This window comes from Dicentrarchus labrax, unplaced genomic scaffold (genome assembly GCF_905237075.1).
Source record: "Dicentrarchus labrax unplaced genomic scaffold, dlabrax2021, whole genome shotgun sequence".
In the NCBI taxonomy this organism is placed as follows: domain Eukaryota; kingdom Metazoa; phylum Chordata; class Actinopteri; family Moronidae; genus Dicentrarchus; species Dicentrarchus labrax.
The window spans coordinates 32,487,943-32,501,799 of NW_026136711.1; the positions used below are offsets into that span (position 1 = coordinate 32,487,943).

The window sequence follows — 13,857 nt, forward strand, 5'->3', positions numbered from 1 at the left end:
AGAGACAGAATGGAAGAAACAAAGAGGAGAGAAGGAAAAGTTAAAAAGAACTGAAGCAAGGAGGGAGAGGGGGAAAGAGAGAGAAAAGGTAGGTGGAGGAGGGAGGCGAAAGAGAGATCCATGTATACCTTATTTATGAGAGGATTGAGACACGTGATTAGTCAGATTCCACACATACCCTCAACTCAGATTTTTCATGGATATAAAAGGGTCTCGTGTTCATTAAAAACAGAGCTAGTCAGTGTCTGTCTGTCCATATCAGTCCAACCCATTCCAGAGAGAAAAATGACGGCAAGCGTTGGTGAGATCAATGCAGTCATACAGATTGTTCTAAGTCGCCCTACATCGATCTTAAATCTATATCAATCAATATTGATTGAAAATGAAAAACACTAGTTCCTGTCAGCTGCTACTGTGTAGACAGAAAAGGATGTAAACAGGACAGATTGTGCATCTGTCACCATTGATTGATACACAATGCCAGAGTGAATCATTAAGAGAAGACACAGTTCAGCCTAATTATCAGGCAACATGTGATTAGGCTGCTCTCCTTAAGCTGGGAACAGACCCCCCTCCAGTCAGAAATCAGTGTTTCTTCTTGTTCCTACAGTGTGAAGTTTGAATGATGTATGTGCAGAGTTTGACACTAGAAGGATGTTTTCACATTCATCTGCTGAAAGTTGTTTTGGAGCTCATATATTCATAGTTTCTGCCTATGAGCATGATTTATGACATCGCAAATATGGTCCAATTTGCAACTCATACACGTGTGATGTAGAAACGTAAAGCCGTCAGCGCACGTACACTGAGAATGGAATTTTACAGTGAAGTAGGAGACTTAAGAAATGAACAAAATGTGCATATTAATAGATTCTGGGATTTTTAATGAGATAGAAGGAGTAGATGCTTATTTAAAGGATTTATTCCAAGCAGACTACTTTTTATATGTCTTTATAATATACAAGATTACACATACAAGCCACACATAACAACCGTTTCTACCAACATACCACATTGTTAGTCTTGGCATCTGGGAAGCACATATTGAATGACTGAGTAAATGCCTTGAAAATAATCTGGGCAATAGGTAGACTATTATTAGATTCACGTCGCTCAGCAACTGCCACAATCACACTTTCGACATGTTCTTATACTAAAGTAGAAACAGACATTCATGAAAAACAGTTGGTCTCACTACTTAACACCGGAATCCATGCGGGAAGGTGGAGAAGAAATGCTAAATTTGGATGAGATGATGCATGGAGAGCTGCGGCTCTGTATTAAAACCTGATGAAGTGGATCGCAGAGTAATTGCCGCTCACTTAAAGGACTTTGTAGTTTAACATTTGCTTGTGGTTTTTGCCCAGTTCTGTTTTTAATAAATATTTCTCCCTATTGCACACATGATGTGGTCCAGCCTTAAACATCAAGAACAATTGCTATTGTGAATATGTAAATGTCAAGCCCTAGGTTATAATACAACCACCACCTTTTTAATGTTTATCATCTCGACAGATAAACATTGTCTTTATTCAGGCATATTCAGGCAATTACAGTCATTTTAATGTGGGACTTCATCAGAATCTTCAATACCACCTACTCTATGCTTCAAACTGGAACAGTCTAACTCGACAGGATCAGAGGTTACGCCCAAATCATATTTGTAATCCACTTAACAATCGTAATGTGTGTCTTCTGCCATTATTTAATCATGCTTGTCAGATGTGATCAAAATTTAACACTGAAATCAATTCTGGTTATAGGTTTTCCATACACAACCACTGTAGTACTTTTATTACTTGAAGTATCTACATAATCAAGACAATATTTTAGAGGTTAGACAGATGTGAAACACATTTCAAAAGGCCAATTAGAAGCAAGTATTATCGTCCTGATATTGAATTATAGGCGGTCCTTTCTTCAGTCTCAATCCTCTAGAGACTTTTTCTTTTCCTCCCAAATGATTCCTCTCTGGGAGCCATCACGTGTGCAGTGCGAAAATATATTTTTACAGTGGTTATGTGAGTTTAAAAGGATCAATTGTTAATGTAAACAGGCTGAGCGAGGTCAGCCGAGGTCAGCAGATGAGCACAAGAAATGACATCATGGAGGAGGACGCATCTGTTTGTTTGATCAGCACTGTTCCATGTGATCCGAGCAAGTCGGTGCGGGCGTGCATGCGTGTGTGTGTTTAAAGATGTAGATGCTTGGCAGCTGCTAATTAGCTGAGTGATTAAAAGGACATGATGCGATGGTGAAACACATTGTCTCTCCTCACACACACACACACACACACACACACACACACACACACACACACACACACACACACACACACACACACACACACACACATAAAGACACTGTCTCAAATTCATGTAGACTGTTCACAAAACCAACACACACACACACACACACACACACACACACACACACACACACAGATGGACAATGACGTTGAAGGACATTAATTTGGATGAGTGGCCTCTGTTGGCTGTGGGGGCTGACTAAAAAATAAAAAAAAAAACAAAAAAAAAAAAACACACACACACAATTTGCACTAATATACTTAGGAGGACCTTCAGCGACCACAATCGTTACTTAACCTCTAACCTAAAACCTAATCCAAATCTTGACCCAAATCCCACCTGTTCCCATTTTGAGGGATTTTCTTATCTTTATAACCTTGCGTAGACCAGACACACACACACAGCCCTGATCCCATGTTTACCACCAGCTTTGTTTCAAGGCCAGTATTGACGCAATAAAAGTCAGCTCATTGGTCTCCTAAACATGTCAAACGAAATTTAAACACAGGGCCAAACCACTGAAGGTTAAAGAACTAAAACATGATTGCTGTAGACCTTGAGAAGGCTAAATATACTGCCGGTACTTATGAACACAAGCTCATGTGAAAGAATATCGACATACTACTCTTCAGAATGCCAACTGTTAAAGCTGAAGAAACGAGTATGTGGATTTACGGCTTGGTTGCGGTAAATACCAGGACTCAAACGCAGTGTTTGACAGTGCAAACAATGAACACAGTGTTTCTGCCATATAGAAGAAAAAAGAGAAATCCCTCAAACGGGAAGTAGTATCTTTAACACTGAGAGACAGCCATGCAGTCAGGATGTGGTTGGGTGGATTTATGTTACCTTTTGTGACCCAGGTTCATTTCACAATCCTAGCAGAGGCATTTTTAATTTAGTATGATTTTTTTCTTACTCAATTTCTTAAAGCTCCTTTTTAGGGCTGCAACATTACATCAGATGACCATATTCTACATGCATTTAAATCACTCCAAACACTTTTCCTTATAATTTAGCCTGATGGATTATTGAATTTATATTAAAGTTCTTTGGGTTTGAACAAATGTGGCTTTGGCAGCAGCCAAGAGTGGGACCAAAGGACTAAGACAAAAGCATAAATCCAAGACTGATCCTATTCATTTCTGGAGGAAAATTTACAACCATCATATCAAATGTTATTCACTGTGAAGATAACGCAACCGGCACATAACTTTTATCCACCAAACATCATCTGTGTCGGTTCTCATTTCATGAAATGTGACATGAAGGTTTCATCATGAACAGACTAGTTTTACATCCTGTTTTCAGGCCAATCATAATCCAGCACCAAAAACCCTCCTCCTGCGCAAAAATTGGAGACACTACATGGACTAATATGGTAAACTGTGGGGTTTTTGAGAGGAAGTTGACTCTCACTCAGTCACATGGGGAAATACCTGTGTCTTTCATTAGGCCATAAGTTCAAGCCCTAGGTAATGTTTCCATAAAAATGGTATATATAATTAAAAAAAAAGGAATTTGGTTCAGGTCATTACTTGTTAAAAAATGTCTCTATCTGTTTATCTCTATCTGTAAATGTTGCTATCTCTGCTGTTGCCAGTCTTTATGTCTCATCACCTTGAACTCTCTCCTCTCTCCAGGTATTGGTTATGCCTCCATTGTGATCGTGTCCCTGCTAAATATCTACTACATCGTCATCCTTGCCTGGGGCCTCTACTATCTGTTCCAGGTAGGTTTGGTAAAAAGAAACCCTGATAGCAATAAAAAAGTAATCTCTCTGTTATCTCTACATTTTATAATTCTCTCACTTCCATAATAAGTGACTTGCGTTGTAGAGATACTTTATATCAGGGCAGTGTGACTTACATACTAAATACTGACTAGCTGGAATGTCAGTGTTGCAGAAACTCAAGGTTGTCTTGTAAAATGTATCAGGTTCAGCCAAATGAATAGCACATGAATGGAATATAAGCCAGTCAGTTCATATAAAAATTGCTAAATTGGATCATTCCTCCTTTGTTTGCCAACATATAAATCAAGTCCAAAAACATCAGTTTCACACGAAAAATAAAAATAACAATGGTTGCCTAAATGAAGATGTAACAACAATCTTTTAACATGTTACAAGATCAACTTAACTGAAACTGTTGAAAAGTTGTGCTGCATTTGAACTTTAGAACAGTGCGAGAGGTTTCACTTCACTATCCTAAAGGCCAGCATTCACTGTGATATTTTAGTTTGACAAACATGGTTTGAGGTTGGCTGCTGAAAGCCAGTCCAATCAGAACAGTGGTTTAAACATTGACATGACCCCAAAACCCCCAAACCATAGGCATGGTTCTGTAACTGACTGGTTAACAGTTTTGGTTCACAGAGCAACCACAATGTTTTTAAGGTAAAAAAAAAAATGAGGCAAAGATGATTTGCTCAGTTATAAAAACTGTTTATATTAATGTCACATTCTATTGTACAACCTTGTTGATGTCTTTGAAAACTGGCTTAAGGCTGATCCAATAAACTACAAAGCCCTTTGATGGTGCCCCTAAACCCCAAGAAGGGGCTTTTTGAGCCTTCACAGACTACAATGAGGTCAGCAAAAATTTGTGGTACAAAAGTATGGAAAATGTTGAATCCCCATGGAAGACAAGGGCCAGAGATGTACTTGCTTTTAACTATGCATGAGCATGATGGCTGCCTTGTATATCCTGCATCACTTTGGACTGTTGAGGTCAGCAGCACGTATATCTTTGCGCTTTAGCTTCCAAGACTGGTACAAAAAGAATAAGATGGAGTTTCAAGTGTCTTGGTTTATGTTCTGTATCAGTGTATTATCAGACTTATGTCATGAACACCTAGCATAGATAAAAAAGAGAAGCTGTGTTCAAACATTCACCCATGTTTTGATGTCTTTAGTCAATGATTTCCTAACAGTTGTTGACTGAACAATGAGGAAACAGCCAATCAGTAGCAGGCATTTTCCAAAGCAAAGATTTAACTTTTTTTTTTTTTTTTCTTTTCATTTCAGTGTTTTCAGCCGGAGCTGCCCTGGGCCAAGTGCAATCAGCCCTGGAACACCGATCGCTGCATCGAGGACACCTACCGCAAGAACAAATCCCTTTGGGTGGCTGCCAACGCCTCCAACTTCACCTCCCCCGTCACCGAGTTCTGGGAGTGAGTTACATAAGGGCACACATACCTGCTTACTTGCATAAACACACATAATTTTCATGTGAAAAGATTAGTTAAGGTATAATGTCTTTAATTAGTGCTCTAAAATGTAGATGCTAACCTCTCACTTTGGCAGGAACCAAAGCTTTGATTCACTTTGAATCAACTTTTGTAAACCAAAGAATGCTTATTAGGTTTTATATTGTTAAATGTTCAGCATTCAGTGGTTGGTAACCCCTGCCAAAGACAAACTATTCAACTGTCCAAAGGACAGTAGCTCACACATCAGTTATTTGTTCATTATGTAAAGACTCACACACAGATGTGCATACACCGGCTCCCACAGACTGAACGAGGATTTAGTAGAAATGAATAAAACTGTCTCTAGCTTTTTGTCACCATGTCATGAAGCTAATAGAGCTTTATTTTATGTTGCAGACATAATGTGCTGGGTATCAGCAATGGTATAGAGGACATTGGTCCTGTTAAATGGGACCTGGCTCTGTGTTTACTGCTCGTCTGGGTCATCTGCTTCTTCTGCATCTGGAAGGGAGTCAAGTCCACTGGCAAGGTAATGTTTTTTTTTTTTTATCATATTCTGTCTTATATTTAGTATTATTTCTTTGGCTTCTGGTTGTGTTCTGCACTGTAGATCAAGAGAAACATTTTCTTGAAGAACTGGCTCATCATTGTTGTATCATAGTGACTGCCAGAAACCCTTGACAGGCTGATGCTCATATGATTTTTTTTTTTCTCTCCGTTCTGACCATGAGAGCAACAGAGGCTATGTTTAAACTGAATGCAGGAAAATTCAAGTTTTTCTGAAGGCCGAGGTTGGCTAAGGAAGTGCAGGTGCTCGCAGAGTTGTTGGTTTAAGTCAATTTCTTCAGTTTAAAAGGACAAAACTTGAATAATCCATTTTCAGCCCATAAATAAGTAGACTTAAAAAAAATTACACAATTATATATCATCTGGCATAGCTGATGTGTTTCAAGGCTTCTGAGATCATTGTTTAGGAATGACTTCATTTGTATGCACAATTGAGTTTTTGTTACTAGTAGAGTCTAGTCTACAAACATTTCAGAGGCAAGAAGAATGGAATACTGTTAGAGCAACATCTGGTTTCACTCTGCTGTTGTATGTCCTCCAAAAGATTTTGTGCTTCGCAGCAGAATCCTTCAGACAAATACATCCCCTGATATGCGTTTAAGACTTCTAGACAGTAAGCAAGGGTTTAATGAACTCCGATGGAAACTGTAGCTGGCTCACCTAGTTTAGACGGACTAAGGAGAAGGTTTATTAAGATTCCTGTGAAAAAGAGTGTGTTTAATGGTATGTAGCTATAAACTGGGAAGTGCATTTGTTTGCTGAAAATTATTCCTTGTTGACCATAAACCTGACTTTTATTTTGCATTCATGGACATTTTGTCATGGTCAAAATCTAGCAGCTGTTGTCTCAATGTTTTTGCTAATTGTGTTCTTTTGGTTTCCTTGCTAATACTAATGCACAGTACAATTTTGGGACTGACAGTATTATATCTGTAATGCTATTTTTAAGGGAACAAGTTGGCTAATGGGATGACTTGAATAGCAAAAGAGTTTAAATAAAAATACTAAAATACTTATACGGATATACTAAGAATTAACACCAAGATGCATACTGAGTGAAAACTGTACTGCACTGTACAGTATTGCAGGATGGATGTAGCCTTGGGTAAATGCAGAAAAGGGAACATTTCAATTGCTGCTACAGCAACAACATCAACAATTTGCCCTGAGACCAGAGACAGCTCAATCAATCCCAGACTACTCCTTTTTTTATAGCCTCAACACTCTTTATTGATTGGTCAGGCCTGATTTATGCTCACTGGTTGCTCCAAGTTGTAACTCTGGTAGTCACTCCTACAAGGCCAAGTGTGGTCAACACTGTATAAATAACAGATACTGATACACTGCTATTGATTTAAGGGACAGCCTGTGGTCTGTTCTTGTCATAATCCCCAAATGACTTCCAGAGTTCACACATTTATCAAGCATAATTCCCTGTAATGACACCAAATATATTAGCTAGTACACCAAATACCAAGTTAACATCCATGTCATTTAAATTCAAGCTTCAACAGCTCACTAATATACTTCCCCTTTAGAATAATACAAACTGGAGAGTTTCTATAATGTGTAACGTTGACTTTATGTATTGTGATCTCTCTCAGGTGGTCTACATCACAGCCACGTTCCCCTTTATCATGCTCATCGTGCTGTTGATTCGTGGTGTGACACTGCCAGGTGCTAGTCAGGGCATCAAGTTCTACCTGTACCCTGACCTTGCTCGCCTGAAGGACCCAGAGGTAGGTGCCCCTGTTCTGCCTTTAGTGAAAAAAAACCCCCCACTGTTAGGCTTCTGTTTGAGTCCAGCCAAACATCTAGGCGTGCTGCTCCCCTCAGCGTTGAACAAGTTAAACATTTGTCTGGCTGCATATAAAATGTTTTATTGCAGTGTATAATCCATTGGTAGAATCTGACACACCAGTTTGAGAGGCAGTAATTCACCAACATTAGGTATAGTTTAGCCATATTCTATAAGAAGTGATACTGATTATTCTGCTCATTCAGACATGCTTGGCATATGTAGTTCTTGCATAGGCTACTATCTAGCTACAGCTGGCATCTGTACAGTTGGAACATTAGGTTTTTGGGACGAATAAACAGACTTCAAAACCACAAGGCAAAACTGAGTTTTGTGTTTGTCACGACCCGGCTCTGAAGGCATGGCAAAAACAAGAGACGTGGACTAAAGGCAAATTCTAAGAAATTGATTTGAACAGAACAGAATAATCGCAACCCCAAAAAAAAACTAAGGATAAGAGGGGAACATCACAGTGTTCAATATGAACAACCTGATAGACAGTCCATCTGGTGTTTCTCAAGCCAAATTTAGGTATCTCTGCCAGACTCTACTAAACCCTGACTTCCCTGTTACCCAAGACTTTAATTCCTCCCCAAACCTCTCGCATTGCCCATGCTGTGCTTCCCCTCATCAGCAGGCCTCAGCCTTTCTGTCCCCATTCTCTCCCCCCTTTTTGGCAGGTGTGGATTGACGCCGGTACCCAGATCTTCTTCTCCTATGCCATCTGTTTGGGCGCCATGACCTCCTTGGGGAGCTACAACAAGTACAAATACAACTGCTACAGGTGAGGCGTCAGTTTTCAGTGAGGGGGTTAGCTGTAGGGGAGAGAGGGGGGTGAAGGGATCCTTGTGTGTTCATTAACAAATCCTCCTCATGACATATGTGTGACATAGGGACTGTTTGCTGCTGGGAGCCCTCAACAGTGGTACCAGTTTTGTGTCTGGCTTCGCAATATTTTCCGTCCTGGGCTTCATGGCACAAGAGCAAGGGGTGGACATTGCTGATGTGGCAGAGTCAGGTACGAGGGTCCTGTAAAGGCGGCAGTGATGGTGGGCGCTGCTTCCTGGTTAACAAATTAAACAACAGTTATTACAGAAAAAAACAGCAACGAAACCCAAAAGAGAATTAGTCAAAACGTTTCATTTAGAACTGAATGATATTAAATGATGAATTAAATGGATTCCTTGATTAATTACAAATGACGGCATCGGAATATGGAAGTTTCCGCAATCAAACACTCCTTGACAAAAGCAGAATGTGAATAAATATGAACCTATTTGGTCGGTTTGTTAGTGCATCATTCGAGGAAAGCAAGTTGGATGGATTAGGGCTCAGAGAGAGAGATGTTGGAAGGAGGATTTCATTTTTATACAGTGCATCTTGTGCCAGTGCCTATAGCTTAAACATGCTATCAGAGCTTTGTTTCTGAGAGGTTCCTTTTCTACCTACACGTGACAAACTGACATCACCATTGTTGTGGTTCTGTCTGTTAGGGCCCAAAGCCATGAAATGTAGTGACTAAATCACAAAACTCCATGGAAAACATGAACTACTGAACATTTCAACAAAGAAAGAAAGGACTGGATCTCAGTTTTACAACATGTATTCATGATCACATGAGACTGAAGTGTTTTGGAAAAGCTTTCATGCAACTGTAAGTGATAACGGGAGTTTTAGGGGGAAGTCATGCCTGGTCTTTCAGTAGAATCACACAAGGATTTCATTTATGCTTGTTTTTCAAATCCCAAAGCAGATAACAGATGACTCATTTGTTAAAAGTACCAGCTACACTCAAAGAAAGGTGTTAACACACCAGCAGAGAACTGAAAGTTTCTGGGGCTTCTTTGGAAAGTTTGAATCTTCTCTTTTCTGTATGTTACATGCTTCTGTTACATGCTTAAGACAAGGCATCATGTTTTACATCAAATGTGGCACAAGTTTAAAACTTGTCATTTTTGCTCATAACAGAACAATGACACTGTTAGCGTGAAGAGCTTTGTTGAAACCCAGGCGTCATCTCTTGCCCCAAGATGATCCAGTTTGACGAAAGCCAATTTAGCTTAGCGCTGTCTGCTAACGTCAAACACAGTTCATGCTGCCAGCCCAGTCGATACGAATATTGGACAATTCTGTCTCCAATTTACAGCCAGTGCCAAATTAATTTTTTACAGAATTGTGCAATATCAACGTTCTGTTTGGCGAGTGGGTTGATGCTCCACAGGTTTCTAAAGTATAGAAGTGGGACAGAACATGGCACATGAGCAACATGGAACTCAGTTACTAATTAAGATCTAATTTTCCAGCCTGAAAACGTGTGTCCATGTGCTTTAAAACCAGAAGAATTGAGCAGGCCAACTAGGCAGAAGAATACAATAGGTGTTCATACATAGGAAGTTATCAGAAGTTTAGGAACATCACAAGTAAGTCTGCTTTAACTGGGACTGCTTGATTCTGATGTGCACAACATAATTAGAGATAAAGTTGACTGAGGATATAGTGTGGTTTTCCTAGTTCAGTGTAAGCAGATATGCTATGGCTTCTTTTGACTCGAGTGTAAAAGAATTATCTGGAAACCTAAAATGTTGTACTTTATGTTTTTTACAGTCAAGTAACTCAAGTCAAGTAAGTGAGTTATCACACTGTTTGATGTGGATTCTATTTCATGAATTATTATACTACAGGTTTGATTAACGTTCTGCTAGCATTTTCCCTCAGGGAATGGAAGTTGGTATTATTTTTCGAGTCAACGCGGTGTTTGGTTGGATGCCTTGTCATAATTCGCAACAAAAACTGAACGTATTTATGTACCATGCTATCAGCTGCAATGCTGTTTTGCTGTTACGACTGCTTCCTTGTTTCTTGACTTCTGTTTTACAGTTCCCAATGAAGCATCTGTCAAATTAGACCTCAGAAAAAAAAACAAAAAACTTTGCTTTTTATTTGACATCCCAGTTTGCATCTGCTGCTGTTTTGCGTCAGCCATTTTGCATTCCTCATAAAAAGGATCGTGCTTGATTCAGTCAGGGATGCAAAATTGCTTGAGTGACATAGCTGATGACATACTTAAATTATTTGAAAAACCAAAATGCCCTTGATTTCCCTTTTCTAACAGCTGCCTGTCTCCACGTTAAAGGCTTTCAGCTGCCAGGAAAGGTGAATCAAGCATACCTTAAGCAGGTTAAATATTTAATCTAACGGCTGCACTGTTTACAGTGGTCTACGGTCTTTTTAACTCCACACAACACATACACTTCTTATGATCCTCTTCATACTGTACACACTTACATTTATACTATGCTTCACAATTTCTCTCATGACTTACTTCTGCAGGGATGCTGTTACATGATACTCAGAATAATTTACATTACATATTATACTCTATATGTTCTTTATTATTGTTCTGTTTCCCCTATTATTGTTTTTCTTGTTATATGTTATTGTATATGGTATGAAATTGTGCATATAGCTAGTGATGTGTCATAAGTTTACAAAGAAGGAAGTAAAGGGTAAGTAAAGATATGTATTAGACATATTTAAGACACTTTCCTTGGCAACACTTAGCTTCGTACAAATACATAAAACACACACACACACACACACACACACACACACACACACACACACACACACACATCTATTCGCAGTACTGTAGCACCAGTTTGATCATGCATTCATATCTGGTTCTGCGTCTCCATTGTTTGGGGCCTTTTCTTCCCACAGGGATGCAGATCAGATGAGCTTACCATGATACTAATGTTGCCTCCCCCCCACACCCCTCTGTCTGCTCTTACCCCCGAACCCCCTCCTCTCCAGGTCCAGGCCTGGCGTTCATTGCCTACCCCAAGGCTGTAACCATGATGCCTTTTCCTACAGTCTGGGCAGTTCTCTTCTTCATTATGCTGCTGCTGCTTGGCCTCGACAGTCAGGTTAGCAGAAACTTGAACTTTCACACATTTACAACTTTGGACCGCATGAGTGTAGACGTTAAGGAAGTAGCAACTGTCAAACGGCTGTTAGGTGCAAATGAGCAAAACACGCACCAACAGTTGAAGCCTGTGCACAACAGTTGAAGCCTGTGCACAACACTTTTTTTTCATAAACCAACAATACCATTAAAGTTACAGTTTCTTTAATGTGATGCAAAATAAAAGTAGCACTTAAACATTGTAGGATGATTAAAAAAATAATAATAATTGTACTAACCAAGTGGTATTTGGATATTATCTGCAGTACAGAGGCAGTGTGTTTCATTTTAGATGTTTACATTTACTGCTTCTTTAAAACACCAGACAGAAGATATTTGTTAATGGACTACATATTAGTAAAAAGTAACAAAACCTACTGAGATATACAGTAAAACATTGTACATATTCAGTCATGGTCTTTGAAAATGTTAGGAACTTCATGGGCTTTCCACTTTGTGTCACAAAGGCAAAAATAGGGGGGCATTTTCACAAGTGTACCCATAAGCTGCAGCTACAGTCTATGCATACAGTCCATTACATGGGCACAGACCCTCATGTCCCTGTATGTGAAAGCAAAAGCACATACATCCTGAAAATGAATATGTATGCTCACTCAGACTTCCCAGAATAAATGGATTTAACTAAAGCTGTTTAAGCTGAATTCCTTCAATACCTAGAAATCCTGTATGATATCAGATTATGCTTTTTTACCAAAGGAAACTGAAATGATGGGAACCAAAAGATGTAAAGCCTTGATACTATTAAATGGCAGGTAATGTAGTCAGTGGATCTATATCCATCTTTTTTTTGACATCACAATGTCTCTGTGTCCGCCTGCAGTTTGTGGAGGTGGAAGGGCAGATCACATCACTGGTGGATCTGTATCCGTCCTTCCTAAGGAAGGGTTACCGCAGAGAGGTCTTCATCGCTATCATCTGCTGCATCAGCTACCTGCTTGGACTCGCCATGGTTACCAAGGTAACAACACCATGAAAAGTGAACAGAAAAGCTGAGATGAAAAGCACCAGAATCAGAAATCGTGACCAGAACATTTATAGGAGCCGTGCTAACATCATAAAAACGCTTAGTGTTATGAAATACTATGAACCCCAAAAAAACATTACTAATACTTTTAGGACAAATGGTGGTCACAAATGGTCACAAATCACAGTCCAGTATAAATATGCACACAGCATTTATTGATAATTGGATACATATACTGTGGCTGTTGACCTCATTGTGTCTAGCCAACAGCTCCATTACCAGGAACAACAGTGTTCAGACAGCTATTAGTGTCGCTCTCTGGGGAGATGACAGGGGGCTATTTATACTGTCATGTCATGAGAACTTCCCTTCCCTCCTCCAGTATTTATAGATACAGTAGACCTGACTTAGCTTTTCCAAATCGTTCTCTTCCTTCTCTCCTATTTCTGTCCCTTGCCTATTTTCCCGTTTCTCATCATTCCTTACTTCATACTCTCTTCTGTCTATTTAATTCTTCTGCCTCGTCTGTCTGTACACCTTCCCTGCCCTTTTCTCTGTTCTCTTCTGGACTCTTCTTGTTTCTCATACCTTCTTTCTCTTTGCATCACCCATGTTGATTCTCTCTTTACCGACCTTTTCTCAAACTCGATTAATTAAGCTATTGACATTTCCTCCCCCTTGAATTATACGGACGCATCATTGTGATATATCATCCTCCCAACACTTGCCCTTCACCGATAGATCCTTATCACCGCCTGAGCTTTTCATGATATGACAAGTCATAGCATATGTCTGTTATGAGAAAGGTCGGTTGCTGCTATAGTGTAAATTTTGAGCTTTAGTGAAAGCACTATTAGGTGATGTATTTAATCTAGTGCCAAAATCTTAAATTTATGTAGGTTTATTTCAAAATCGGACCACTGACATCACCAGTGGGGATTTTATAATCCATCTTCAAGTCTCCAAGACAGAAACCACCAACATTTTTCATCTGTTGTTCAGCTGTACCACCCTTTTTTTC

At 39.5% G+C, this 13,857-nt stretch overlaps 1 protein-coding gene across 1 annotated transcript in view; it reads left to right on the forward strand.

Annotated features, from left to right (window-relative positions):
* LOC127371902 (sodium- and chloride-dependent taurine transporter) overlaps positions 1 to 13,857 on the forward strand; it is a 36,341-nt gene that overhangs the window by 13,506 nt on the left and 8,978 nt on the right. Inside the window, exons 4-11 of the mRNA XM_051415115.1 lie at positions 3,953 to 4,041; positions 5,338 to 5,483; positions 5,919 to 6,051; positions 7,694 to 7,828; positions 8,568 to 8,671; positions 8,781 to 8,905; positions 11,701 to 11,813; positions 12,693 to 12,830. Of these exons, the coding sequence (XP_051271075.1) occupies positions 3,953 to 4,041; positions 5,338 to 5,483; positions 5,919 to 6,051; positions 7,694 to 7,828; positions 8,568 to 8,671; positions 8,781 to 8,905; positions 11,701 to 11,813; positions 12,693 to 12,830 (983 nt within the window). The remainder of the gene's footprint in view (positions 1 to 3,952; positions 4,042 to 5,337; positions 5,484 to 5,918; positions 6,052 to 7,693; positions 7,829 to 8,567; positions 8,672 to 8,780; positions 8,906 to 11,700; positions 11,814 to 12,692; positions 12,831 to 13,857) is intronic.